General features: G+C 47.6%; 1 protein-coding gene across 4 annotated transcripts in view; it reads right to left on the bottom strand.

Moving 5' to 3' along the window:
* The window catches only part of SLC39A11 (solute carrier family 39 member 11), a 431,705-nt gene that overhangs the window by 283,820 nt on the left and 121,856 nt on the right, over positions 1–26,029 (bottom strand). For all 4 annotated transcript variants that reach the window (XM_029210793.1, XM_029210794.1, XM_029210792.1 and 1 more), the window contains one exon: positions 14,736–14,894. In XM_029210793.1, coding sequence (XP_029066626.1) covers positions 14,736–14,894 — 159 coding nt within the window. The remainder of the gene's footprint in view (positions 1–14,735; positions 14,895–26,029) is intronic.

Raw genomic sequence — 26,029 nt, 5'->3', positions numbered from 1 at the left:
TCGGCAGAGCCACAGAGGCACGAGTGAGCCCGGCTGACATCGGCAGACTTGTCCCAGCCAGTTGACAGGCAGCTGGGAAATCAATCCTTACTGACTGTGGTGTGTCACTGAGATCTTAGGGTTGTTTGTTAGGCAGCAATGGCTAACGAATACACATGCTTTGTACCACCGCAACGATGAACTAGTCAACCTGCTGTAGTGCATCTTTAGATATATTGTTCCCTTTGTCTGAAATGTATACCCCACCACCCCCTGTCAAGGCCATCTACCTGACAAATTCCAACTTAACCTTTAAGTCTAAACTCAAGCACCAACTTCAGGAAGCCTTCCCCAGGTAGACTGAGTCACGATTTATCAGGGCTCTCATCTTATACTCTTCCACTATAGCAATTACTGCTCTGCTATTGCTTATCTAATTATAGGGCTTTTGATCCCTGGGACTAGCAAAATGACCGGTACCGAAGTTTGGCACTAAATGAATCAAAGAAAAATAGACCTGGTGGGGAGGACAGGGCAGTAGCGGGTAAGGAGGAAAAGGGAAGAAGAGTCTCAGCCTAGGACAGAAGACAGCAAAGGTCTACAAAAGTGTGCAGGTCCAGATGCCCATCACAGTGTGATTCTGACACATGCAGCTGCTTCGGGGGTACTCCTCATGGTAACAAAAACTCATCCAGTCACCAAGCCACAGAACAGAATGGGAAAGGGAAGCCAAAGTTTGGGGGGGGGGTCCCTGCTGAAACATCTCAGTGAAGATGCAAGAAAAGCCAGACCACGTAGGATACCAGAGATGGAATGGAGCTGATGCTATTTTCTGTGACGATAACCACAGAGAAATGATTAAAAGAGAAAAGCAGCCCACACACACACAGACACATACACTTAAAAATGTTTCATCATGCCTGAATCCACAACTTGTGCAAATAAGAAACATAACCAAAAAGTTATCCCCAGCTGCTTCCACATTTCTTGGTATAACTCATATTTATTAAAGACCTACTGTGAGCTGCCCAGGCTACGTCTTAGGTACTCTATAGGCATTCATTTTATTTAATCCTCATGGCCACCCTCTCAGGTAGGACTATATCCATTTTACAGATAAGGATACCAGGGCTCAGAGAGGTTAAGTAACTGCCCCAAGACACACAGCCCTGTGAATCCAGGGCAATTTGATCCAATGTCCATGCGTATTCCAGTACGACACATTGCCTCTAAAGAAGCTTTCACGCAACCGAGAAATGTGGACTTGGGTGGGGAACATGGGGGTGTTAGAAAGAATGATGGTACGCTCTATCTAATGATACGTCGCTACATAATGCCATTATGGAATACCGTTATATCGTATATCGTCAGGTAATATATCATTACATTCTAGTGTATCATCACATAACATAAATCACCCAGCACTAGCCCCAAGTGTAATGCCAACCTAGAACTCCATCAGCATGTGAGCCCAGCACAAGCTCGCACTTCCCCGGGCTCGTTACCTGCCAGTCCTGCCCTAAATCGTTCCTGCCATTGAACCGGAGGAACCCTGGGCGTCACCAAGGAGCCAGTCTGCTGGGACTCCTCCAACTGCCACTCACTGCACCATATGGAAACTCGATATGCAAGCCCTTCTAGCAAAACGGGGAGGGGTGAGCAGAGTCGGGATCAGGGTGTCAGACAAAGCAGGCGGTTATTTTTACGACAGCTGTCAGGAGAATAAGAGGAGGAGAAAGGCAGGGATAACAGTGCAAATGCCCCAAAAGGAGCCTGGAGCCCCTGGGATTGAGGAAGCGAGGAACACAGCCTCACCCACACTTCACACATCACCATCACAGGGAACGGGTATCCAAGGCTGCCCACACGCTTTCCTTCGTGATGGAATTTAGGGGTGAGCAGAAAGCAGTGGCAAGCATCCCTTTAATTCTGTCCTCTTTTGCTTCCCGAGAGAGTCCAAATGGGATGACTGATCAATAAGGAAACTGTGAAATCAAATTCATATTTTATGGCAAGGCAAGAAAAATTTAAACATAAAAAAATTTCCTCTGGCCTTTGGCCTCGTCTCTCCCCACCACTGTGCACCGTGTGTCTGCACTATGCATCCACCAAACCACCCCCAATCCGCAGAAATACCTGCTCAACCATAAAGGGCAACATTCTCCTAGTGTTAACAAGACAACTCCTTAAAAGATAACATTCTTTCTTGATCTTGTAAGAGGTCACATGAACCACCACAATGACACTCACATCTGGATTGTGTAAACTGTCAATGATACGTCATTTAAAGGTTTTGATGAACCTCGGGGCAGAACAGGAACAAAGATGCAGACGTAGAGAATGGACTTGAGGACATGGGGAGAGGGAAGCGTAAGCTGGGACGAAATGAGAAAGTAGCACTGACATATACACAATACCAAATGTAAAACAGCTAGTGGGAAGCAGCCACTTAACACAGGGAGATCAGCTCAGTGCTGTGTGACCACCTAGAGGGGTGGGATAGGGAGGGTGGGAGGGAGACGCAAGAGGGAGGGGATATGGGGATATATGTATACATATAGCTGATTCACTTTGTGATACAGCAGAAACTAACACACCACTGTAAAGCAATTATACTCCAATAAAGATGTTAGAAAAAATTTTTTAAAATAGTAATACATTATTTAATGTACAGCCCTCTGTCTCAAAACACTTAATGTAACTGTGCCTTGACTTCTAAGGGGTGGAACAATTCTCGGAGCTTTGTGAGATGCTGTTCCCAGGTTATAATCCTCATTTAGGCTCAAATAACATTTCCCATTTCTATCTTAGATGGACTGATTAATTTCTCATCAACAAAACACACACACAAACAGGAAGTATCCCACCAAAATGCCTCTGGCATCTAAAACAAGGGTACAGAGGCCCCCGAGATAGCATTACACGACTAACACTGATGCTACCCAAATGTCTCAGTGGTTCGGGGTATCAGTCAGGATGGGCTGTGTTTTGCTGCAATAACAAACTACCCTACTCTTCTACAAGCAGGGGCTCTGCTCATTCCAGCCACCCAGGGACCCAGGGACAGAGGCTCCTCCTCAACACACGCATCTGCCATCACCACCTGGGCATCCCTGGGCTTTGCTACTTAGTGAGACGGGTCCTTATGCATCTAGATCATTCGTATCACACAAGTGAGCCTCAGTTTCCTCATCTGTAAAATAAAATCAACAATAGCACTGACCCCACAGGATTATGCATGTAATGTGCCTGCCCACGGTATATGCTCCACGACTGTGAGTTATTATGACATTTCCCACACGGAGAAGAAAGAACAACAGGAAAAGATACAGAAAGCAAATGTTCCAAGACATGAATTATAGTTGCTCCCATGCAGTGGGATTAAAAGTAGATTTTTCTTATGTCTTCGAACTTTTCTATTCTCTAGGCCTTTTTTTTTTTACAATTAACACACATAATTTTAACCATCAAGAAAAAAGGGCCACGTATAAATGCATATAACATGACACCACTAAAGCCAAGTTTAAAAAGCAACTGGCCTTAAAGGACCTTGCGAATCAAGAGTCTACAAACTACAGCCCGTGGCCCAAATGCTGCCAGTGCCCTGTTTTTGTACGGCCTATGAGCTACAGATGTTTTTCACATTTTTAAAGGGTTGGAAGGAAGGAAAAGGAAACGAAACGAGAAAGGCAACAGAAACCATAAGAGGTCTGCAAAGCCCACAATACATACTTTCTGGTCCTTTTCCGAAAAAGTTTTTTGACCCTGTTTTAGCTCATCTGACCACCTGATTCTTCACAAAGCCAGCCTTCTCCCCTCTACTTTACTTAGAATTGTTTGTTTTAAAAAAAATGCCATATGCACATACACATACGCACATACATAAATACACGCAATACATACAATTCTCCTTTTCATTCAACGATCCCACATTTAGGAAGTGTTTATTGTGTTGGGAGGTGTTAGAGGGGCCACAGCATCTAGCCTGCTGCAGGCACTGATGTAGGTTGGAGGCTGCAGTGAAGAATAAAGTCCCAGGATCAAACACACACTCACTCCTTCCTCACGTCAGAACAAATCACGTTCTGAGCCCCCTTCTCTATGCCAGGCTCCGCGGCAGGTGCTGGGGATTCAGGGCAAACAAGACTGACCAAGCCACTGCCCCCAAGGAGATGCCGGCCCACCAGGGAAGCCCCTGCCAGGCAGGGGCTCGGCGGGGAGAGCTACAAAGATGCAGGGGCACCTCGCCCAGATCGGAGCTCCGGGAAAGCTTCCGGAGGAAAGGATGCCTTTGTCCTAACCTGAAGGGGAACCAGGAGGAGTTGGCCAGGTGACGGCTAAAGGAGGAAAGTGGTTCCCGGCAGAGGGAGACCGCGAGGAAAGGCTCAGGATGACAAAGGGCACATGTGTCCTGAGAGCCCGTTGCAGCAGCTGGTGGCTGGTTCAAGTGGCGGAGGACTGGCCTGAGCTGAAGCTAAGGAGGTAAGGAGGCGCCTGGAGGAGAGCCCAGAAGAAAGTCCATGTTAAAGAAAAAAGACAAAAAGGCTTGGATCCATTGGGGAGATCGCAAAGGATTTGGGATGGCGAGTGAATGGTCAGAAATGTTTTTTCTTTTTTTTTAATTTATTTTGGTTGCACCAGGCAGGCTCCTTAGTTGTGGCATGTGAACTCTTAGTTGTGGCACGCATGTGGGATCTAGTTCCCTGACCAGGGACTGAACCTGCGTCCCCTGCATTGGAAGGTGGATTCTTAACCATGCACCACCAGGGAAGTCCCAGAAACGTATTTCTAATAAGATTACTCTGGCTGTTTCCATTGTAACCTTGCTGAGAAAAGGCACTTGAAACGGAAGCTAGCCTGAAGCTACAGCCAAACAGAACTGCCCTGCCCCCGACCAGCTCCCTCCAGACCTCCCCTCCCTCTGGCCCTGTTAACTGCCCAACTGCCCTCCTGGCCACTCCTTATTCAGAGCTGAGCTTCAGAGAGCTTTGCATCTGTTACTCCAGCAAACTGTGGGTCATCTGAGCTGCCAGCCAGGCTGCCCACCTGGACTGACCTGATTTAACCACTGGTGAAGTGGAGATCGTGATACATACCCCCAAAGGATGGAGAATTAGGGTGTTCAAACAAATCCTGTACCCCACATTCACAGCAGCGCTGTTCACAATAGCCAAAAGGTGGAAACAACACAAATGCCCATTAACGGAGGAATGGAAAAGCAAACGACGGCACATCCATACAATGGGACAGTGTTCAGACGTAAAAAGGAATGAAGTTCTGACCCAGGTTACAATGTGGATGAGCCTTGAAAACATTATGCTGAGTCAAAGAAACCAGACACAAAAGGTCACACGCTGTATGACTGCATTTATATGAAATAGCCAAAGTGGATAAATCCATGGAAACAGAAAGCAGGTGAGTGGTTGCCAGGGGTTGGGGACGAGGGAGGGAAGGAGGGGGAGTGGCTGCTTAATGGGGATGGGGGTTTCCTTTTGGGGGAATGGAAATGCTTTGGAACTAGACAGCAATGCTGGTTACACAAAACTGTCAGGTGCCAAATGGCACTGAATTGTTCACTTTAAAAGGGTTAATTTTAGGAGTTCCCTGGTGGCCTAGTGGTTAGGATTCCGGGCTTTCCCTGCCGTGGCCCAGGGTTCAATCCCTGGTCAGGGAACATCCCGCAAGTCGTGAGGTGCAACCAAAAATAAATAAATAAATAAAAATAAATAATAAAACGGTTAATTTTATGTTATGTGAATTTCACATCAATTAAAAAACTAATTCTTTGTATAGTTGGTTTACACGATTGTGTTAGTTTCGGGTATACAGCAAAGTCTTTCAGTTATACATACACATACGTATGTTTTTTCAAATTCTTTTCCATTATGGTTTATTACAAGATACTGAATATAGTCAGTTCCCTGTGCTATACAGGAGGTCCTTGTTTACCTAATTTAAATAGAGTAGTTTGTATCTGCTAATCCCAAACTCCTAATTTATCCCTCCCCCACCCGCTTTCCCCTTTGGTAACAAGTTCATTTTCTATGTCTGTGAGTCTGTCTTTGTTTCATAAATAAGTTCATTTGTGTCATAAAAAAATACATTTTTAAGGAGACCATGAGACATAGAGGATTCTGGGTACCCCACCTCCCAAGTTTTCTGTCTGTGCCCCTCACATACTACAGCTTTGCAGACTCCTCCAGCACACCTTCCTGGGCTGTTCTGTGACTCCCTCACTTTGGTGAGCACCAAAAGTCCCCTAGGGACCTACTTTAAAATGCAGATGCCTCGGTTGCCTCCCAAGAGCTTAGAAGTCATTGAGTCTGGGGTGGGCCCAGGCACCTGCATTTTTGAAGCCCCCCCCCCCCAGGGGATTCTGGTACACTCTGAAGTTTGCAACCCATAGAACCAGGTCAGTTCCCCCCTTTCGTCTTGAGACTGTACCTTCATCACCTGCAGGAAGCCCTTCTCTCCCTCTTTACTGAGTCCTTTGCAATAAATCGTAAGACTGGCTGCCAAGGGAAAGAGAAAGGTACTTGAATTGCAGTAAACCATCCAAAAACCATCACTTGAATCAAAGCAAGTTGTAAGTTGCCTTCAATTGCTGGTCACCAAACTCGGCTGAACATCAGGGCCTCTGGGGGGATGTTTTCATTTAGATACCTAGGGTCCACCTGGGACACAATGACTCAGAGCCTCCAGAGGGAGGCCCAGGCATCAATATTTTTCTAAAGCACCGAAGGCAACTTCCCAGCCCCCTCCCACCCCGTCCCCACCCTCATTCCTTCTAACACACTTCCTGGTCGAATTGCTAGGAAAATGTTGACTCTAAACAGCAGCGTAAGTCTTTAGAGTCTTAGGCAAACGTAATTAACAGAGCAAATAAAGCGTGAACAAGAATATAACAGATTCAAATCAGATTAAGTTTTTCTATTCAACTCTCTGTGCCTCGTGTCTATAGTGCCTCAAAAGTGGCCACTTGCCCAGGAGCGTGGGTCTGCCTCCAGAAAATAACTCATGGCTGTAAAGCGCTTTCAACTTTGAGGCTCTAAGGAGTTTTCATAACAACGATCTCACCTGATCTTCCCAACATCTCCATTCACTCATTCATCAGATACCTCCTGGAGACCCACGATGCCCAGGTATTGTCGGGGTCACAGGGGAGACCAGAGCAGACCTGTCCCTGCCTTCAGGACACAAGTGACCAGGCCCACCGGTGATGACGGCAGAGGGAAGAAACAGGGCAAGATGGGGGGGGTGCCAAGTGGAACCAAGACCTGGGGTTGCCAGGGAAGATTTCTGCTGAAGGAACACACACAGTGTGCCCTGCAGGGTAACTAGGAGAGAGTCTGCGAACGCTGGAGGGACAGTGTTCTGAGCTGGGCACCATGCCAGCGTGTTGGTAATGGTCTACTGGCTTTTGCATTACGTTCAGAACTCCCCCGTCTCGCTCGGGTCGAGGCAAGGTAAGTCCTCCTATTGCTAACCCATGCATTTGGAAAAGGGAGGCTCTGAAGGGGATTGGCTGGGATTCTGGAGACACGTGTGCTTCTGAGACACAGGGATGAAGATCCCTTGCCCTCCTCCCAGTCCTAGGGCACAGGACAAAAGGAACGGCAGGCGTGGAGCTGCACAGAGCATCTTCAGAGGGCATTTCCATTTCCTACCGTCCTTGACATGCCTTCTGTCATTTATCCCTGGGGCTCATTATGGGGACATCGAGCTAAAGCTAAACAACGTTTTAGCTTTTCCAGGGGCTTTAATCCAACTCCTTCCTCTCAAAGAACTGGCCAATCCGACATCTACATTCCCAAACTTCACCCCTTCTTTTCTTCTTTGATACCAGAACTCTAACTCCTCTGGGGTTATGATTCCCCAGCCTTGAGGTGAGCCGTCTACACTATCACCAGCACCACCACAATCTGAGAGAAGGCGGACAGGACAGGCGTGGCCAGGACCTGCTCTATCGGGCACTGATGCGCCAGCCACCTAGCGAGGGGTACACCTGTGAGCCGACAGACACGCCCTGGTCCCCCTGGGGAGGAAGGAAGTATGATGAAACGCACACCCAATTCCTTTAGCCAGCCAGCCTCGTAAATCATCTTCGCCTCCGTCATCTTTGCCAACCAGCCACTGGTTCAATAAATTTCCATGGTGGCCTCTAGATATTTCTTATAATCTTGCTGCCTGGCTCAACACAGGGCAAGAGAATACAAGTATTCAGTCACCACTTTACGGTCTAAACTATGAAAAGGTGCTCTAAGCATGGAGAAGGAAGTCCAAGTCTTAGAAGGTCCCAACCATGCCTATTTGCGTTCCAGAATCCCCACCACTCTATTAAAATAACAAGGGTCATTCAGTGCTTGGGGAGGTCCCTTCAGCAAGCCAGCCTGTGCTGAAATGGCCGCTTCGTGTGCACATGTGCGCGCACATGTGCATGTCTTCGTGCCACACCCAGTGAAGGTACCTGGGGAATACACAGCACCCACAGAGGTAGGTTTCCAAGCTCTGACTGGGCCCTCTCAGATGCTCTGTGCCATCGGTTGCAAAGCCACAGATATTTTTCCTGTAGCCTCAACTAGCCAGGACTGGGTACGCAGCTAACACACCCAGGCATACACAAGGGTAGAAGAGCAGCCCCCCCGCCCCCGCCCGCCTTAGAAATCAAAGGGAGCAAGTGGAGAGGAAGGGAGTTTGTGATACGCGTTCCCAGCAGGTATATGCGCAGAGCAAGGCGTCCACAGGACGGTTAACCCACGGCTTTCTCTGAGAATCAGCAAGCACGTCACACTAGGAGCCTGCCTCAACCCCCTCTGAGCCCCTCTGCATGCCAACGGGACCAAAACCGACACCGAGCACCTTCCTAAGAGTCACAGGAGGCAGCAGGATGCGTCGAAAGGCAAAAGAAGCAACCTCGGCCACGGCTTCCACATGCACCTTGGAAATGGGTGCTTGGGATCCAGGGGGACCTGAATGCCAGCTCTTTACAAATACCTCATTGTGAAGGGCCTGCGGCATCAGTGGGCCAAGAGCCCCCCAGTATGATGAAATAAACTGGCTTTCACAAAAGATTCAAAACGCTCCTTTGTCGGCGACTCATCTGAACGACAAGGTTTTGGCAACGCTCCCCAGCCCAGGACTCACCAGCCACGGCTTCCAATGCCAGCAAGCTCGCGGCTTTGCTCCATTAGAAACTGAAGTATTCATTAGCGTCGTGTATTCATTAGCGAGCTCTGCCCACTCAGCGTGCCCGTTCAAGTGCCAGCCTGCTCTTGGTCAGAACACCCAGTGCCTGAACTGAGGGCCTCCACACATCCACAGGGTGAACTATCAATCTTCGTACCATAAATATCAAAAGAAACGGAGAGGATGCTGTTATGTGCTGAATTGCTCCCCGCAACCCCGCAAACTCAAATGCTGAAGCCGTAACCCCCAGGACCTCAGAATGTGGCTGGATTTGGAGGTGGGGTCTCCAAAGAGGTGATGAAGTTAAAAGGAGGCCCTTAGGCTGGGCCCTAATCCAGTCTGACTGCTGCCCTTATCAGGAGTGGGAATCTGGACACACAGAGTGACATCAGTGATGCCCACAGAGAGGAAAGACCACGTGAGGACATGGTTAGAAGGAGGCACCTGACAGCACCTTGACCTTGGACTTCTAGCTTCCAGAACTGTGAGGAAATACAGTTCTGTTGTTTCAGCCACCCAGTCTGTGGTGGTTTGTTATGGCAGACCTAGAAAATGAGGACAGATGGGTATACAGTTAAGCAAAAGGGCTGTCTGCAAAACCTCATCCCTCTTCCACCTGGTTTCCCAGACAGTGGGGCCGCCCAATCCACCCCGGCGCCCAGCCTCCTCTGATGACACGGTCACGTCCCCACGCTGGAGGAACCCGGTGATTCAGCTGGACGGAGACTCTCTCCAGGCCAGCTGAAATGTCAACCGTCCATCAACCCCATGATGCACCTTAGAGCATCAAATAGAAGTGCAGATCTCAAACCACAGCAAAGCAAAAGAGAGGAGATGTTAAAACGGAGGCAGGGAGCCGGTTTTCACTGTGAAGCTAGCTGGGCTTATCTGATAATATCAGAATTATGCTATGGACCCTACAGGTGGATGCCACTGCGATTTCTCCTTCTGTAAGCGATTCTTGCCATTCCCCCACCCCCAATCTCCTCTGTTAGGTATTCGTTCGTAAAGTAGTAGAATCAGAATCACAACGCTAAAGATGGAAAGGATCTATGAAGAGGAGGAAAACATGCATCACCCCTGAGGGGGAAAATAATCACCTGTCACTTCCAAACAGTTGTCATACCTGGTCCCTCATAGCGACTCCAGTGGCCAGAAACTGACACCAGCAACAGTTAGGTGCATATTAAAGGTATGCGCACATCCTTCTCGTTTAAGTTTTTAGTGGAGGCATCTTCTTTGCCATCACAGCGAAAACCAAGAGAAACTGAACAGGATTGGGACACAGATACATGAAGGAGGGCACTGAGGAGAAGGTCGCACCCCTATCGCTTGCTGCCCCTGAGCACGTTTGGGCGGGGCCGTCAGCTGCGATGCCCAGCCCGAGGGTCTCGGGCAGACTCAGACACCACTACCTTCCCTCCCCCTGCAGTCCTTGGGCAGTCTCTTTGGATGTCAAATCCCAAGAGAGGGAGGGGAGGGGGCGGGGAACACACATCTCCCAGAGAGAAGGTTGCCAAGATGCAAAGCAAAGCTGGAAAAGCAAGTGTCAACAACACAGCCAAGACGTTACCACTTGTTTTTCAGGAGACACACAACAAAATGACATTTTCCAGAGAGACATATATACATAAGCAAAAGCACAGAGCAATCTAACTCCTCAGTGACAGGGCAATGGTCCGGTGAACTACACTAAGATGGAAGGATGCAGTATATGTTCTAAAATGACTATAGATAAAAATCGTTTCGAATTTTAAAAATAACACATAAGAGAACGCACAGACGGTTCCAACCGTGTGAAATGTATGCATGCACGTACATAAGCAAAGAGAAGGGAAGTCTAAATAAATGAGTCAGGATTCATGTAGCTACGGAGTTGATTTAAAGCATACTTGAACAACACAAGCATAGGGGACAGTGTTTATATTTCGATATTTATAGGACACAACATAATTCGTTTTCTTAAAGAAAAAAGAAAAGAAAGAGAAAAGAGAAAAATCTAGAAGGATACCCACTAAACTGATGACAATGGTTGACTGGTTTGGGAAGAGTACGGAAACAGGGGAGCCTCTTACCCTGGTCAGACTGCTTTAACAAATTACCATCGACTGGGTGGCTTATAAACAGCAGAAATTTATTTCTGGCAATTCTGAAGGCTGAGAAGTCCAAGGTCAAAGTGCCAGCAGATGCAGTGTCTGGAGAGATCCCACGTCCTGGTTCACAAACAGTGTGTACGTGTCCCAATGTGGCAGAATGGGAAGGGGGCTCCTTTATCAGGGCACTAATCCCATTCGTGAGGGCTCCCACCCTCATGACCTGGTCACCTTCAGAAGGCCCCACCTCCAAATACCACTGCATTGGAATTTTGAGAGGACACAGTCTACAGCAAGAAAGGAGTGTCACACGTTAAAGTTTGTTTAATTTTTATAATGAGATTTTTGTGCTGTGTTGATGTAATACTAATATGACTAAAAAGAAAGACACAAGGCCATGGCGACACAAATGCACCCTCTTCCTCCTCTCCCCTCTACCCACCAGTAGAAAATCACAGCTTTAAACTAAAGGTGAAGTCTTCGCACCCACTGCCATCCTTAACTTTATATAGAAGCAAACTGCAAAGGTCATAAAAATGTCAGTATCTCCAAACAGCTGTTCAAGGTCCATTCCCCTTCTCCCTAGAACCATCCAAGGGGAGTGCTAGGCTCAGGCTGGCCCGAGCCGCATTCGCCATCAGCGTCCTCCTGTCAGGCCTCTTCCCGGCCCTGGCGGACTGCACCTTCCTTGCCTACCCCGCCTCTCTCTCCCTCTCATTAAGATATCATTTGGCAAAGCCTCTGTAAAACCCTGTCAGCTCATTTCCCATTAACAGTTACCGCGTGAGCCTTTTCTACTCTAGCCCCAGATAAATACATGAAAATAAATACCCTTTCAGGGAGCGATCTGATGCATCCGAAGTTAACACAGCTACAGTGGGCTCAACCTGACAGGCTGTTATGAGTAAAACCCTTTTCATGAGCAATATGGCGCTCCGGCTCCAAAAGGGGCACAAATACATCGGAAAGGCTGAATGATGGAAATGGAGCTGGAGAACAGGGCCGGTTGTTAACCATTTCCTTCCCACCCACCCAGAGTCTTGCCACCCTGAACGTGTAAGTATAACCAGGGTGGACATCTCCGACGTGGGCAGGTGGTGGCACCTGTGCTTGGACGGTCACGAGTCAATGTCAGGATCGCTCAAACCACACGTCTGTGCTGAGCGGACTCCTGCACTGGCTCACTTCTGCAGGTAAAATAAGGCAGAGACTGACTCACTTCCTCTCACCCCGTCAAACTCCACGCACGGTCCTCCCAGAGGACAGGAAGGAGGCCATGGGGTTTTCTGCAGGCAGGTCCCCCTTTCCCCTGGGGCCTGCTCTGCAGGACGAGCCCCTCCACCACCAGTGCAGCCAAAGCCTTTTGCTCTCACCACTTCGTCCTCTCCCTGGGCCACGTGCTGAGCGGTGGGGCTCTGTCATAAGGTGGAGTGAACAGGAAACTGAAAGGATCTCAGTCTGAATGGACCCACAGAACTCCTGGTTCCTAAACTCCAATCGCAGCAAGCATTCTGAAAGCAAATTCTAGCCCCCGCTTTCTCCCCGACAGAGGACTGTATGCCCCTTGGCTGCTCAGTCAGCCACACGGACCCAAGATCAAAACCCATTAACTTCACCCACCACTCCCCAGCCAGGCCTAATTCTCTGTGTATTCTACCCAAGACTTTCCCCTGGGATCTTCTCTATATTCAAAACATATAGTAGAACAAACAGGAAGCAGAAGGTTAAAAAAAAAGAAAAAGTACTGCTGCCCAGAACAAATTGGCCGAATGACTATTTACACTGCCCAGAGAAAGCGGCTACATTCAGGCAGCTGGTCAAATACACCTGGCCCCCACTCCCTGGCCCCAGTATCAGGGAAGGGTGACCCTTCACAATTGTAAAGAGCCCTCTGCAAGATACTGCCTTAGAAGCCCAGGTGGGCCCAGGTGGGAAGGGCAGAATGAGACCAGCAGGGGCTGTGCACAGCAGCTGAGCCAGCCCCCTGTCTGCTGTTCAGGAGTTAAGGCCCCTGGCTGCCAGATTTTCCTGCCAGGGCAAGTAGAATACACCCCAGCAGCAAGTTTACAGATAACCAGGGCGGACTTGAGGACAGAATATGGCAATCCATGCTGAGGACCTGTCAAAGCTATTAGCAAGCAGATGTTCCTTGACAACAAGGAAGCAAAGGGCCCAGGGGGCAGAAACTGACACGGCCGTTCACGCTCTCGATGAACAAGAATGACACACCTCCGAGACAACATCACAGCTGTCCCACCAACCATGACGTCCAGCTGTTTGGGCCAGAGGCTGGCCATTCTGGAACACGAGTAATCAGTTTCTCACGAGTGTCTTGGGCCACGTTCCAATGGAGAAGAAGGCAGGTGGGCCGGGGAAAGGATGTGAGCCTACCTCCTGGGGTGCATGCCCAGACCACTCCAGTGAGCCCGACCTGACCCTGCCCACAGCGACCCAGCAGAGAAACTCAGCTCCTCGACACGGTCCCTCCCGTGCCTCCGCCCACCCTGGGTGAACAGAGGACTCAAGCACCAGCTCAGGTCTCTCAGGGGCCTTCTGCCCACCTCGGGGACTTGCTGGGACACTGCATCTGCTAAGGTGACTTGTGCCCGCACTGGGTCCTACTGACGTCCACCCTTCAGCCGATCCGGTTTTAGCTGATGGCGCTGGGTCATGATCTCGTGCCCTGGCCTCAGCTCCCTCTGCTCAGTGACCACAACCAGACTTCAGGCTGTGGTTCATTTTGTGCTTCTCTGTAAGCAAGTACATGCCCATCCCCCAAACCCAACCCACCAGCACTATTTAGGGCAAAAAAAAATAAAAAAGCTAAATCGCCGGCACACCCCAATTCTGACGCCTTTTTCGATTTTTTCAGTTTTCACTCAGCAGCCCCTAAAGGGAGTTATTCTCAAGCCGTAAGAAGGAAAAGTGGGGAGAAGGGACACATAACCGGTTCATGGCAGAAGTGAGCGCAGCCCAAGGCCCTACTGCCCGGTCTCCCCACCTCGCCCTCCTATGAATAAGCCCTTGTGGATACGATGCTTTGTCGACGGTCTTACGTTGCAGGTGGGTGTGTTGTCATCTCCCTGATGACATCATAAGCTCTCTAAGAGTCAGGACCACCGTCGCGGGCGCTCCCTTCCCCCAGCGTCTAGGTCCGCTCATGTAGACAGTGCCGGACCACACGACGTCAGCTGCACTCTATATTTATAATGAGATCTGATATTTAAAATCTGAGCGTATCAAAATGTAACTAAGGAGGTGATGAGTCAGACTACCAAGAGCTTATTTTCTTTTAGGCATTAAGTCACAATTCCGTTCCTCCAGGTAAAAGACCTAAATGGTGTGAAATATCTATTTCGATATCGCTGGCTACTTAACATAGACACGAGTTGGCATGTCAAGGTTGAACAGGAGTAAATCTATGGCACAGAGCTAGACACATCCTGACACAAGAGCCCAAAGCGGAGTGGTACTCACCCGGTGAGGCATGAGGAGGTCAGCCAGGTAGACAAACGCAGCTCCGAGGGTGAAGCCGACAGCCACAGGGAAAAAGGCCAAGGCGCCAAAGCCACCAGAGGACGTAGCCATCTCCACCGCTGGGGCCAGGAGCGACCAATAGGAAGCGGCCAGCATGACCTGCAAAACCACGATAAGCAACAAACCATTAAACCATCCCCTGAAGGCCTTCCAAGTGGGGACTTCCCTCGCTCTCTATGGCCCAAACTGATCCCCACAGTGTCACCTGGGTTAGGCCTTTAATCCTTGGTGGTAGGTACTATCCCAAAGCCACCGCGAGAATTCTAACGTTGTTAAGAACTCAATGTGGGGTAGGGTGGAGCTGACCTTGGGAAGAGGGAGTCTAGTTTGCTGTCATCTAGCCTCTAATTCAGTGGTTCTCAACCATTGCCGGAGACATCTGGCAATGTCTGGAGACATTTTTGGTTGTCACAAGTAGGGCTGGAGGTGAGGGGGAGGTTACTAGTAGCATCTAGTGAGCAGAGGCCAGAGAAGCTGGTAAATGTCTCACAACGCACATCACAGCCGCTGACAGCAAAGAATTATCTGGTCCCAAAGGTGAGTGGCACTGTTGAGAAATTCTGTGCTAACTGAATACTACCAGGACCAGACTGCTCACTACTTCGTGAGCTCTACTGCCTTGGATGTGAGACAGCTCTAATTACTACAAAGTTCTTCCTTAAGTAGAGTTGAAATCTGTCTCCCTTCGGTTTTTACCTCTTCGCACCACATCTGCTCTCCAGAGCACTAAAGGAAGGTGTCTGTCCCCTGTGATATGTGACAACCCTTGAAATATCTGAAGACAACCAGTGAGACTATGTCAACTCTGTCTCATCAATTTTCTCATCTCTAAAAAGGAAGAAGGGAACTTATATTTACTGATCACCTACTATTTCCAGGGACCAAAGCTTCACATCTGATATCTTATTTTATCCATCCCAACAGCTTTGGGAGGAAGAAGTTGTTTTCTGTTGCTATTTGTAGATAAAGAAATTGAATCTCAAAGTAATAAGATCATTTGCTCAAGGTCACAGAGCCAGGAAGTGGCAGATCCAGGGAACTGAGCAAAGTGGGACCATCATCACCCCAATGAGGGGGAAAAACAAAAGGGAAAAGGGAGAATTGAAGCTGGACTCAAATCTCGGGGAGGTCAATTTGATCTAAGGTTCTCCGACATTTAGTGAATTAAACACTCATCCACAGTTGTTTACTCTTACAGACACCATGACATCTTGGCTAGAGCACACCCACTACCCATTGTAACCGTATGACAGCACTAACGTATAAAATGCTGAATGGGTTTCTAAAATTAACTACGCCTTGCCTTTAAAATAAATCTGCATCATCCGTCTCCAAAATAACATTCCGAGTGATGCAACCAGGTATTGCGAATGCAACAATAAAAAACAAATCTGTGCAAAAAGAAAATGATTTCTCTTCTTTGATGCATCACCTACACACAGTCACCGGTTTGGCACTGGACTCTCCCAGCAAAAGTGCTAGCGCCGCCCGTAGAAAATTGCACCTGCCTCAGAGACTCCCAGAAACAATGAAAACAGCTCATCAGTTCAGTTCCATGGGACCACCAAAGGAAGCCTGGGGGAGCCTTCTCTATGCCAGGGGCTCACCCATCCCTTTACTGGACTTTGTCTCACTTGCTTTAGAATTCAACAACAGTCCGTAATTGCCATTCACGGTAAGCTCCCACCAAGGATGACCAGCACAGAGGCACAGGCGTACCCAGCAACCTCTACCCCTGCATGTTTCAGGGCCTCCCATTTAGACCATGTCACCAGTAAGGCCACTCACCTCATCTTCCAGTCCCTCCCCACATCCCATCCTTGTCAATGTCACTTGAGGTACTTCCCCAGCCTCGGATCCCCATCGCCTTCTCAACACCAAGTCCAACCTCTTCTGTCAAAGCTCCTTTCCATCCCTATGCATCACTGGGTACCAATCTTTTTTCTGTCCCCTGCACGTGAGCAATATACAATATTCTCATGGACAAGATGCAAGGTGAGGCAGAAGGGATGTGCCTCTCGAGGGAGGGTTTGCCAGAATCTGGGATGCTTGAAATAGAAAGGCATCCCAGACGATTCAGGTGGGTCCCCTCCTTGAGAATCAATGATCCTTTATCCTTCCGGTCAAATCCAGAACCCAACTGGATTTCTTTCATTTCTTTTCCTCGCCAGGTTCCCCGTCTCCCACATAAACTGGAACATGACCAAGGATCAATCTTGAAATGAGATTGGGCTGCCTGGGCACTTCCCTGGCAGTCCAGTGGTTACGACTCCACGCTTTCACTGCCGAGGGCGCAGGTTCGATCCCTGGTCACGGAACTAAGATCCCGCAAGCCACATGGCACGGCCAAAAAAGAGAGAGAGAGAGAAAAGAGATTGGGCTGCCTGTCTCAAATGATGACAGGGCCCCCCAAAAAGTTTATTTAAAGGGCATATGTGGGGACTTCCCTGGTGGCACAGTGGTTGAGAATCGCCTGCCAATGCAGGGGACACAGGTTCGAGCCCTGGTCTGGGAAGATCCCACATGCAGCAGAGCAACTAAGCCCGTGCGCCACAACTACTGAGCCTGCGCTCTAGAGCCCGTGCTCCACCACAAGAGAAGCCACCACAATTAGAAACCCACGCACCGCAACGAAGAGCAGCCCCCACTCGCCGCAACCAGAGGAAGCCCTCACGCAGCAATGAAGACCCAACGCAGCCAAAAATAAATAAATAAAATCAATTTATTAAAATAAATGAATTAATTAAATAAAGGGCATATGTGGCAGGCAAAATAATGACTTTCTCCCCAAAGAGGACCACATCGTAATCCCTAAAACCTGTGGATACGTCACCTTACATGGCAAGAGGGACTCTGCAGCTGTGGCTAAGGATTTTGAGATGAGATGATCCTGGATCTGGGTGGGGCCAGTGTCATCACAAGGAATCTTATGAGAAAGGGAGATGGGTCAGCATCAGAGAGAAGATGTGATGATAAAAGCAGAGGTCGTCGGGGCTTCCCTGGTGGCGCAGTGGTTGAGAATCTGCCTGCCAATGCAGGGGACACGGGTTCAAGCCCTGGTCTGGGAAGATCCCACATGCCGCGGAGCAACTAGGTCCGTGAGACACAACTACTGAGCCTGCGCGTCTGGAGCCTGTGCTCCGCAACAAGAGAGGCCGCGATAGTGAGAGGCCCGCGCACCGCGATGAAGAGTGGCCCCCGCTTGCCACAACTAGAGAAAGCCCTCGCACAGAAACGAAGACCCAACACAGCCAAAAGTAAATAAATAAAATTAAAAAAAAGTGACTGTACCATTAAAAAAAAAAAAAAAGCAGAGGTCGTAGTCAGAAAGGAGAAGCTAGAAGATGCTTTGCCGCTGGCTTGAAGATGGAGGAAAGGTTACAAACCAAAGAAAGGTGGCGAGCTCTAGAAGCCGAAGAAGGCAAAGCAACAGAGTCTTCCCAAGAGCCTCCAGCAGGGACACAGCCCTGTTGCCAGCTTGATTTTATCCCAGTTAAAACCAGTTTGGACTTCTAACCTCCAGTACTGTCAGATGATACATTTGAGTCGTTTTAAGCCACTACACCTGTGGTACTTTGTTACAGCAGCAACAGAAAACTAACATAGCATATAAAGGCATACGTTACTTTTTTTTTTTTTTTTTAGAGCAGTTTTAGGTTCACAGCAAAATTGAGCAGGAAATACAGAGAATACCTATATGCTCCCTGTACCACATATGCACAACCTCTCCACTACACACATCCTACACCAGTGGTACATTTGTTACAATCAATGAACTTACACTGACACCTCATTATCATCCAAAGCCCATAGTTTACATTAGAGATCACTCTTAGTGTTGCACATTCTATGAGTTTGTACAAATACATAATGACACGTATCTACTATTCTGGTATCACAACTAGTAGTTTCACTGCCCTAAAAATCCTCTGTGTTCCAACCTTTTCATCTCTTTCTGCTCCCCTGCAACCCCTGGCAACCACTAATCTTTTTACTGTCTCCATAGTTTTGCCTTTTCCAAAATGCCTTATAGTTGAAATTATACAGTCTTGCAGCCTTTTCAGACTGGCTTCTTTCACTTAGTCATATACATTTAAGATTCTTCCAAGTCTTTTCGTGGCTTTACAGTTCTTTTTAGGTCTGAATAATAGTCTGGATGGACCACGGTTTATTTATCTATTCACCTACTATAGGACATCTTGGTTGCCTCCAAGTTTTGGCAATTATGAATAAAACTGCTCTAAACATTGTGTGCAGACTTCTGTGTGGACATAACTCTTCAGTTCACCTGAGTAAATACCAAGGAGTGTGACTGCTGGACTGTATGATAAACCTTTTTTTTTTTTTTTTTAATAATCCCCCAACATAGGTGACTTCCCTGAAACTGTCAACACTAACGAAGCTCCTTTAAATGTCGGGCATTTTTTAAAATCTGGATGTAGTGACATATTAACTAGCTGATACAGAAGCAGGAAGTAGTGTATCTGATTAACCTTCAATTACCCCTAAGAAGCAGGGCCTGGAAGCGATAGTCTAGCAAAGAGGAGGTGGTAACCACTGGGCCCAAGACTTCAGGGAATGAACTCAAAACACAAGTCATTGTCAACCAGTCCCTTTATGACTCCAGACGGTAGATACCAAAAGTCCTCCTGCAGCTGCAGCCCTGCTTATAAAGGCAAACTGGGCTGGTAGTGTGACAGGGAAGAACAAATCTGACTCTATATTGGATCTGTTTCCTTTTCTTTAACCTTTGTATTCTATTGCTTTTTTTTTAACAGATCTTCATTGGAGTATAATTGCTTTACAACAGTGTGTTAGTTCCTGCTGTATAACACTGAATCAGCTATACATATACATATATCCCCGTATCTCCTCCCTCTTGCGTCTCCCTCCCACCATCCCTATCCCACCCCTCTAGGTGGTCACAAAGCACCAAGCTGATCTCCCCGTGCTATGCGGCTGCTTCCCACCAGCCAACTATTTTACATTGGTAGTGTATGTATGTCGATGCTACTCTCATTTCGCCCCGGCTCCGCCCTCCCACCCCATGTCCTCAAGTCCATTTTCTATGTCTATCGCTTTATTCCTGCTGAATGGATAAAGATGTGGCACATATATACAATGGAATATTACTCAGCCATAAAAGGAAATGAAACTGAGTTATTCGTAGTGAGGTGGATGGACCTAGAGTCTTGTCATACGGAGTGAAGTAAGTCAGAAAGAGAAAAACAAATACCATATGCTAACACATATATATGGGATCTAAAAAAAAGAAAAAGAAAAATGTATTCTATTGCATTTGCTACAAGTTAAGAATGTTGCCCGTAGCTTGAAATATACAGGATAGTCCATTCTTAGGACTCTGACTAACACTTTTCCATTCATACAGAGAGAAAAAGTTGCAGAACAGAGAATAACATCTGTCTTAAGGGAGGCTTGTAGGAACATCATGACCTGACCTACTGTGGGCAGCTACAAGAACAAAGGATTCTGACACCAAAAGTTGGCCACAACCAACCACACCCCCTCCCCTTTTAGTATAAAAGAAGTCTCAATTCTAACTAGGGTAAGATGGTTCTTTGGGACATTAGTCCACCATTTTCTCAGTCTGACGGCTTTCTGAATAAAGACACTATTCCTTGCCCCAGCACCTCGTCTCTCGATGTACTGGCCTGTCGTGCTGTGAGCAGTACGAGCTTGGCCTCAGCAGCAGCAGCACCAGACCTAAAGATGTGAGACGTAAACGTGAGGAGCTGGCCATCGTCCCTCCCTGTTCCTGCCTCTGTCTACAAAAGGAATGCATAATCAGGTTCCCGCGCACGTGACAGGGGCCTCGCTGCACCCCAAAGTCCTTTTTGCTTCTTTATTCCCCAAAAGAAAATGTAATGCCCAATCAATCAAATGAGCCATGGGAAAGCTTGTGTTGGAGCCCGTCCTCCAGCTAAATGTCGCTAAGACCAAAGCAGCCCAATTTTTTGCTCAGTAATCAAAGATGCTGAAGGGAGTGAGCATTTCAATAACAGCTCCTGAAAAAAAGCGCTGAGGAAAAAAAAAAAAATTTGGGCTTCCCCGGTGGCGCAGTGGTTGAGAGTCCGCCTGCCGGTGCAGGGGACACGGGTTCGTGCCCTGGTCTGGGAAGATCCCACATGCCGCGGAGTGGCTGGGCCCGTGAGCTGTGGCCGTTGAGCCTGCGCATCCGGAGCCTGTGCTCCGCAACGGGAGAGGCCACAACAGTGAGAGCCCCGAGTACCGCAAAAAAAAAAAAAAAAAAAAAAAAACCTATCTTGTACCACTGCCCCCATCCCCGGCTGTGTGCCGAACCCTCCAGCCCCCCTGCCTTGGCCCAGGCACTCCCACCTGTGAAAATGCCAAAACATCAAGACCCATCTCTCATGCCCTTTCTTTCAAGCATCCTACACCCTTTGCCTGAGTCCACGTATATCATGGATGGGAACGTGCAGGATTTAGAAGCAGGTCCGAGTTTGGATCTTGGCTCTGCCACTTACTAGTTGGGGAGTCCTAGACAAATAACCTAAGCTCTCTGCAGCTCAGTTTCGAGAAAACTAAACATGGGGGCAACAAACCATTTAACAAGGTTGTTTTAAGAATTACATGGGGCAACGCGTATACCGCAGCAATCCAATTCCTGGCAGGAAGTACGTGTTGAAGCTGTGCTGTGCTGGACTCTTCCCTCCCCCCGAGCATGCCTTCACTCAGCAGGCTCGCACCCTCCTCCCCGCCTCACCCTCTCCCCCTCTTCTAGGATCAGAGCTGTGCTACGAGCAGCTCTGCATGCTGGTCCCACCCATCTGAGTGGTCCTGGACGGAGCAGCTGTTCACTCTTTGTGGCCCAGATGAGTGCTCTGTTATCCTTGCTAAGGAAAGGGAGCAATGGGGGCGGAGAAATTGGAAGAAGGCGTAATCAGGAAGTGATTCAACACTCACTTTTTAGTCTATTACCTAATTTTAAAGTGATTTCACCTTCCAAATCAAGTACTGTATAGGCTCATACTCAAATGCCTCCACTCCTCTGACAAACACGGGATGAGTGATGGTTTAAAATAACGGAGTTTTTCTCGGGCGTGGAAAGAAGTTGACGGAACTTCCAGAGCTTCATGGACTCTCCACTGAATAGTCTACTGACATAATCACACCCTTACAGGGTTGAAAGGGATTTTAGGAGGCTCTACCTAGACCAAAGGCTTCATTTAACAGATGGAAAAACTGAGACCCAAGGGGATTCAGTGGCTTCCCCAGAGCCGCAAAGCAAGCTCATGACATCCAAAGCTGACTACATCACCCCGGATCAACTTAGTGCCATCCTTCGGCCCTACGCTGACCCAGAGACTTCTAAGAAATCCTAAGAGCTGCAGAATAAAGACAAGGTTTAAGCTGCTGTCTTCCTTATCATCAGGCAAAGCATCCCAGAACCACAGGCCGGGATGAATCAGCCTTAGCAATAACCAAATGTCATCAATCCCATGGACATTCTCCACTATTGTGATAGGAGCTAGTCCAAGAAAACCCAGCACTAAGGAAATATTTGGCGACCAGTAAACAGTGGTAACGATCTTGTTAAACATGGCCCTCTTCGAGATACATCAGACCCTACAAACCTAAACCCATTAATAGCCCCTAACTGCCTTAGGGGTAGGGAAACAAGTAATTATGTAGCTAAAACTATGATTCCCTCCTAGCCGCTCAGCTAAAGCTGGGGTTTCAAAACAAAGCCACAGTTTATTATACTGTGAGCCTAGGGCTCTGAACTGAAGGCAAACCTTCCCCTCTTGCAGACAGCACCTTAAAATAAGAACACTCTAACGCAACATGTATCCTGGATTGGATCCTGGGAATAGAAGAAGAGCATTAGTGGGAAGACTGGTGAAATCCAAGTAAAGTCTTGGGATCAGGTAGTAGTAATGTACCAATGTTAATTTCTTAGCTTTGACAAAATGTACTGTAGTCACATAAAATGCTCACATTAGGGGAAACTGGATAAAGGGTATATGAAAACTCCCCGTACTATTTGTGCAACTTTTCTGAAAATCTAAAATACTTGCAAAATCAAAGAGTTTATTAAAAATTAATAGTAACAGTTACTGAGGGACTTCCCTGGTGGCGCAGTGGTTAAGAAGCTGCCTGCCAATGCAGGGGACACAGATTCGAGCCCTGGTCCGGGAAGATCCCACATGCCATGGAGCAACTAAGCCCATGCGCCACAACTACTGAGCCTGTGCTCTAGAGCCCGCGAGCCACAACTACTGAGCCCACGTGCCACAACTACTGAAGCCCACGCACCTAGAGCCCATGCTCTGCAACAAGAGAAGCCACCGCAACGAGAAGCCCGCGCACCACAAGGAAGAGTAGCCCCCGCTCACCGCAACTAGAGAAAGCCCGCGCACAGCAACGAAGACCCAATGCAGCCAGAAATAAATAAATAAATTTATTAAAATAAAAAGTTACTGAGGCCTAAGAGAAGACTGAGGGGGATCATTCCAGCTGAGAAGCGTGAACCGTGCACACAAAGATTTGAAGCCAAGAGAGCCCAGAGTTTGCTTTCTGGGGTCAGCGAAGCACTTGACCTGGGGCCACGCTATTCCCAGTAGTCAGAGGGGACAGCGTGCCTTACACGCTTCACTTCCTTGAGACCTACAGCCTCCTCTCTGTGGTTTAGAGAAGGTGAGTCACTCTCCCAAGGGCACCCTGCTGGAAGTGACAGAGCTGGGATTTGAAACCCAGGCCATGCCCTTAATCCTGAAGCTGTGTACATGTTTCAAATTCTTTAAAAACATCACAGCAAGATCCTTTTTGACCCACCTCCTAGAGTAATGGAAATAAAAACAAAAATAAACAAATGGGACCTAATGAAACTTAAAAGCTTTTGCCTAGCAAAGGAAACTATAAACAAGACAAAAAGACAACCCTCAGAATGGGAGAAAACATTTGCAAACGAATCAATGGACAAAGGATTAATCTCCAAAATATATAAACAGCTCATGCAGCTCAATATTAAAGAAACAAACAACACAATCAAAAAACAGGCGGAAGGCCTAAGTAGACATTTCTCCAGAGAAAACACAAAGATGGCCAAGAAGCACATGAAAAGCTGCTCAACATCACTAATTATTAGAGAAATGCAAATCAAAACTACAATGAGGTATCACTTCACACGGGTCAGAATGGGCATCATCAGGAAATCTACAAACAACAAATGCTGGAGAGGGTGTGGAGAAAAGGGAACCCTCCTGCACTGTTGGTGGGAATGTAAACTGATACAGCCACTATGGAGAACAGTATGGAGGTTCCTTAAAAAACTAAAAATAGAACTACCATAGGACCCAGCAATCCCACTACTGGGCATATACCAGAGAAAACCATAATTCAGAAAGACACATGCACCCCAATGATCACTGCAGCACTATTTACAACAGCCAGGTCATGGAAGCAACCTAAATGCCCATAGACAGAAGAATGGATAAAGAAGGTGTGGTACATACATACAATGGAATATTACTCAGCCATAAAAAGGAATGAAATTGGGTCATTTGTAGAGACGTGGATGGACCTAGAGACTGTCATACAGAGTAAAGTAAGTCAGAAAAACGAATATCATATATTAACGCCTATATGTGGAACCTAGAAAAATGGTACAGATGAACCGGTTTGCAAGGCAGAAATAGAGACACAGATGTAGAGAATAAATGTATGGACACCAAGGGGCAGGGGGGTGGGGGGTGGGATAACTTGGGAGATTGGGATTGACATATATACACTGATGTGTATAAAATAGATAACTAATAAGAACCTGCTGTATAAAATAAATAAATAAAATAAAATTCAAAAAAAATTTTAAAAATAAAAGCAATATCCAACAACAGCAACAAAAAGAAATATCTTTAGGGCGTGTCACAGAGTTTTGCTTTTTTGAAAAAAAAAAATTTTAAGTGCGAATTAATGTAAGGATTTTGATTTTAAGTAGGTAAAAAAAAAATTTAGACAAAATGACCCCCAAATCATCGTAGTATTGGGAGATGATGTTCCAGGGATTTCTCCATGACCATGCAGACCAGGCCTTCTGAGCTAAGAGCATGTTTGATAAGCAAACATGCTTTGCGAGCTAGAGATAATATATCCTAGAAAGATTTGGAGATGAAAACTCTTCTCTCCTAACACATTTGCTTGTACTCCAGCATAATAACCTACAAACTCCTTACCCACTCCCTTGGAAGAGAATTCCTTAATGAATAAGATCTCCCTCTGGAGGAAGGGACAGGCAGCTGTACTAGCAGGTCCCATGTAAAACTGATCTGCCAGTTTTGTGTTTCGTCTCCTGTAGTGCAACCCCTGCATGCACAGGTAAACCACTGACTCTCATTCTATGGCACTTTAGCAGTTGGGGGGAACTGCTTCAATCTGCCGATTTTGCTGAGAGTAATAAATGGTCCCTTCCTCTGAAAAAATAAATAAATAAAAACAATAATGCTCAGAATATCACCTACTCAGTACATCTAATCAGAGAGTAATTCCCTTCTAAGTATAATGTTCAATGTCGACGATGTTTAACTAGCAGTATTTGCTGTGCTAATGTATCAATCCTAGTGCATTTCTGAATGTCACAAAACGTAACTTGTAGACCTTCTAGTTAAACACGGCTGATGGAACACAAGCTGCTTGCTCCGAAATAGGGTGAAAGTAAAGGGATGAGGAAGAATTCAACCACAAAGACAAAAGGACTGAGAGGAGACGGCAGTCATGGGGTTTTGGAAGCTAAAAGAGGGAGCAGGTAATGACTGACTGACCCCCCCCACACACAAGAAGGCTGACACCTAAGCCCAGTGGAAGCAAGGGGGTTCACCCCACAGAACCCCAGAACAGCGCAGGGATGGAAGGCCCTGGAGCCACTGGAAACAGGCCAATAAAGAGGACTGGTGGAAAGCCTGCATCAGAAGCCATGGCACCCCAAGATTCTTCCTGTATCCCATGCGGCCAAGCAACCACGGCACCAGGCACTCATGGACCCCCGCCAGCTAAGGGGTGGGTACCACACTGAGAACAGGAGGAGAAAGGGAAAGTCTACATGCTGAATGGGAGGGCCCAGCGCACTCCGATCTCAGCCCAGCCTCTTCCCCAGCCCGTCCACCCTGACCCCCTGGGGGCTGCTCCCCCCAGAGCTCATGTTCCCTATATTCCTTGTGCAGGTGTCCCCACGTCAGGCTCTGCTTCTGGGGAAGCTA

Source organism: Monodon monoceros, unplaced genomic scaffold (genome assembly GCF_005190385.1).
Source record: "Monodon monoceros isolate NGI ecotype Baffin Bay Population unplaced genomic scaffold, NGI_Narwhal_1 Super_Scaffold_9, whole genome shotgun sequence".
In the NCBI taxonomy this organism is placed as follows: domain Eukaryota; kingdom Metazoa; phylum Chordata; class Mammalia; order Artiodactyla; family Monodontidae; genus Monodon; species Monodon monoceros.
The sequence above is the reverse complement of the archived record's forward strand: the minus strand, read 5'-3'. Positions and strand labels throughout refer to the sequence as shown.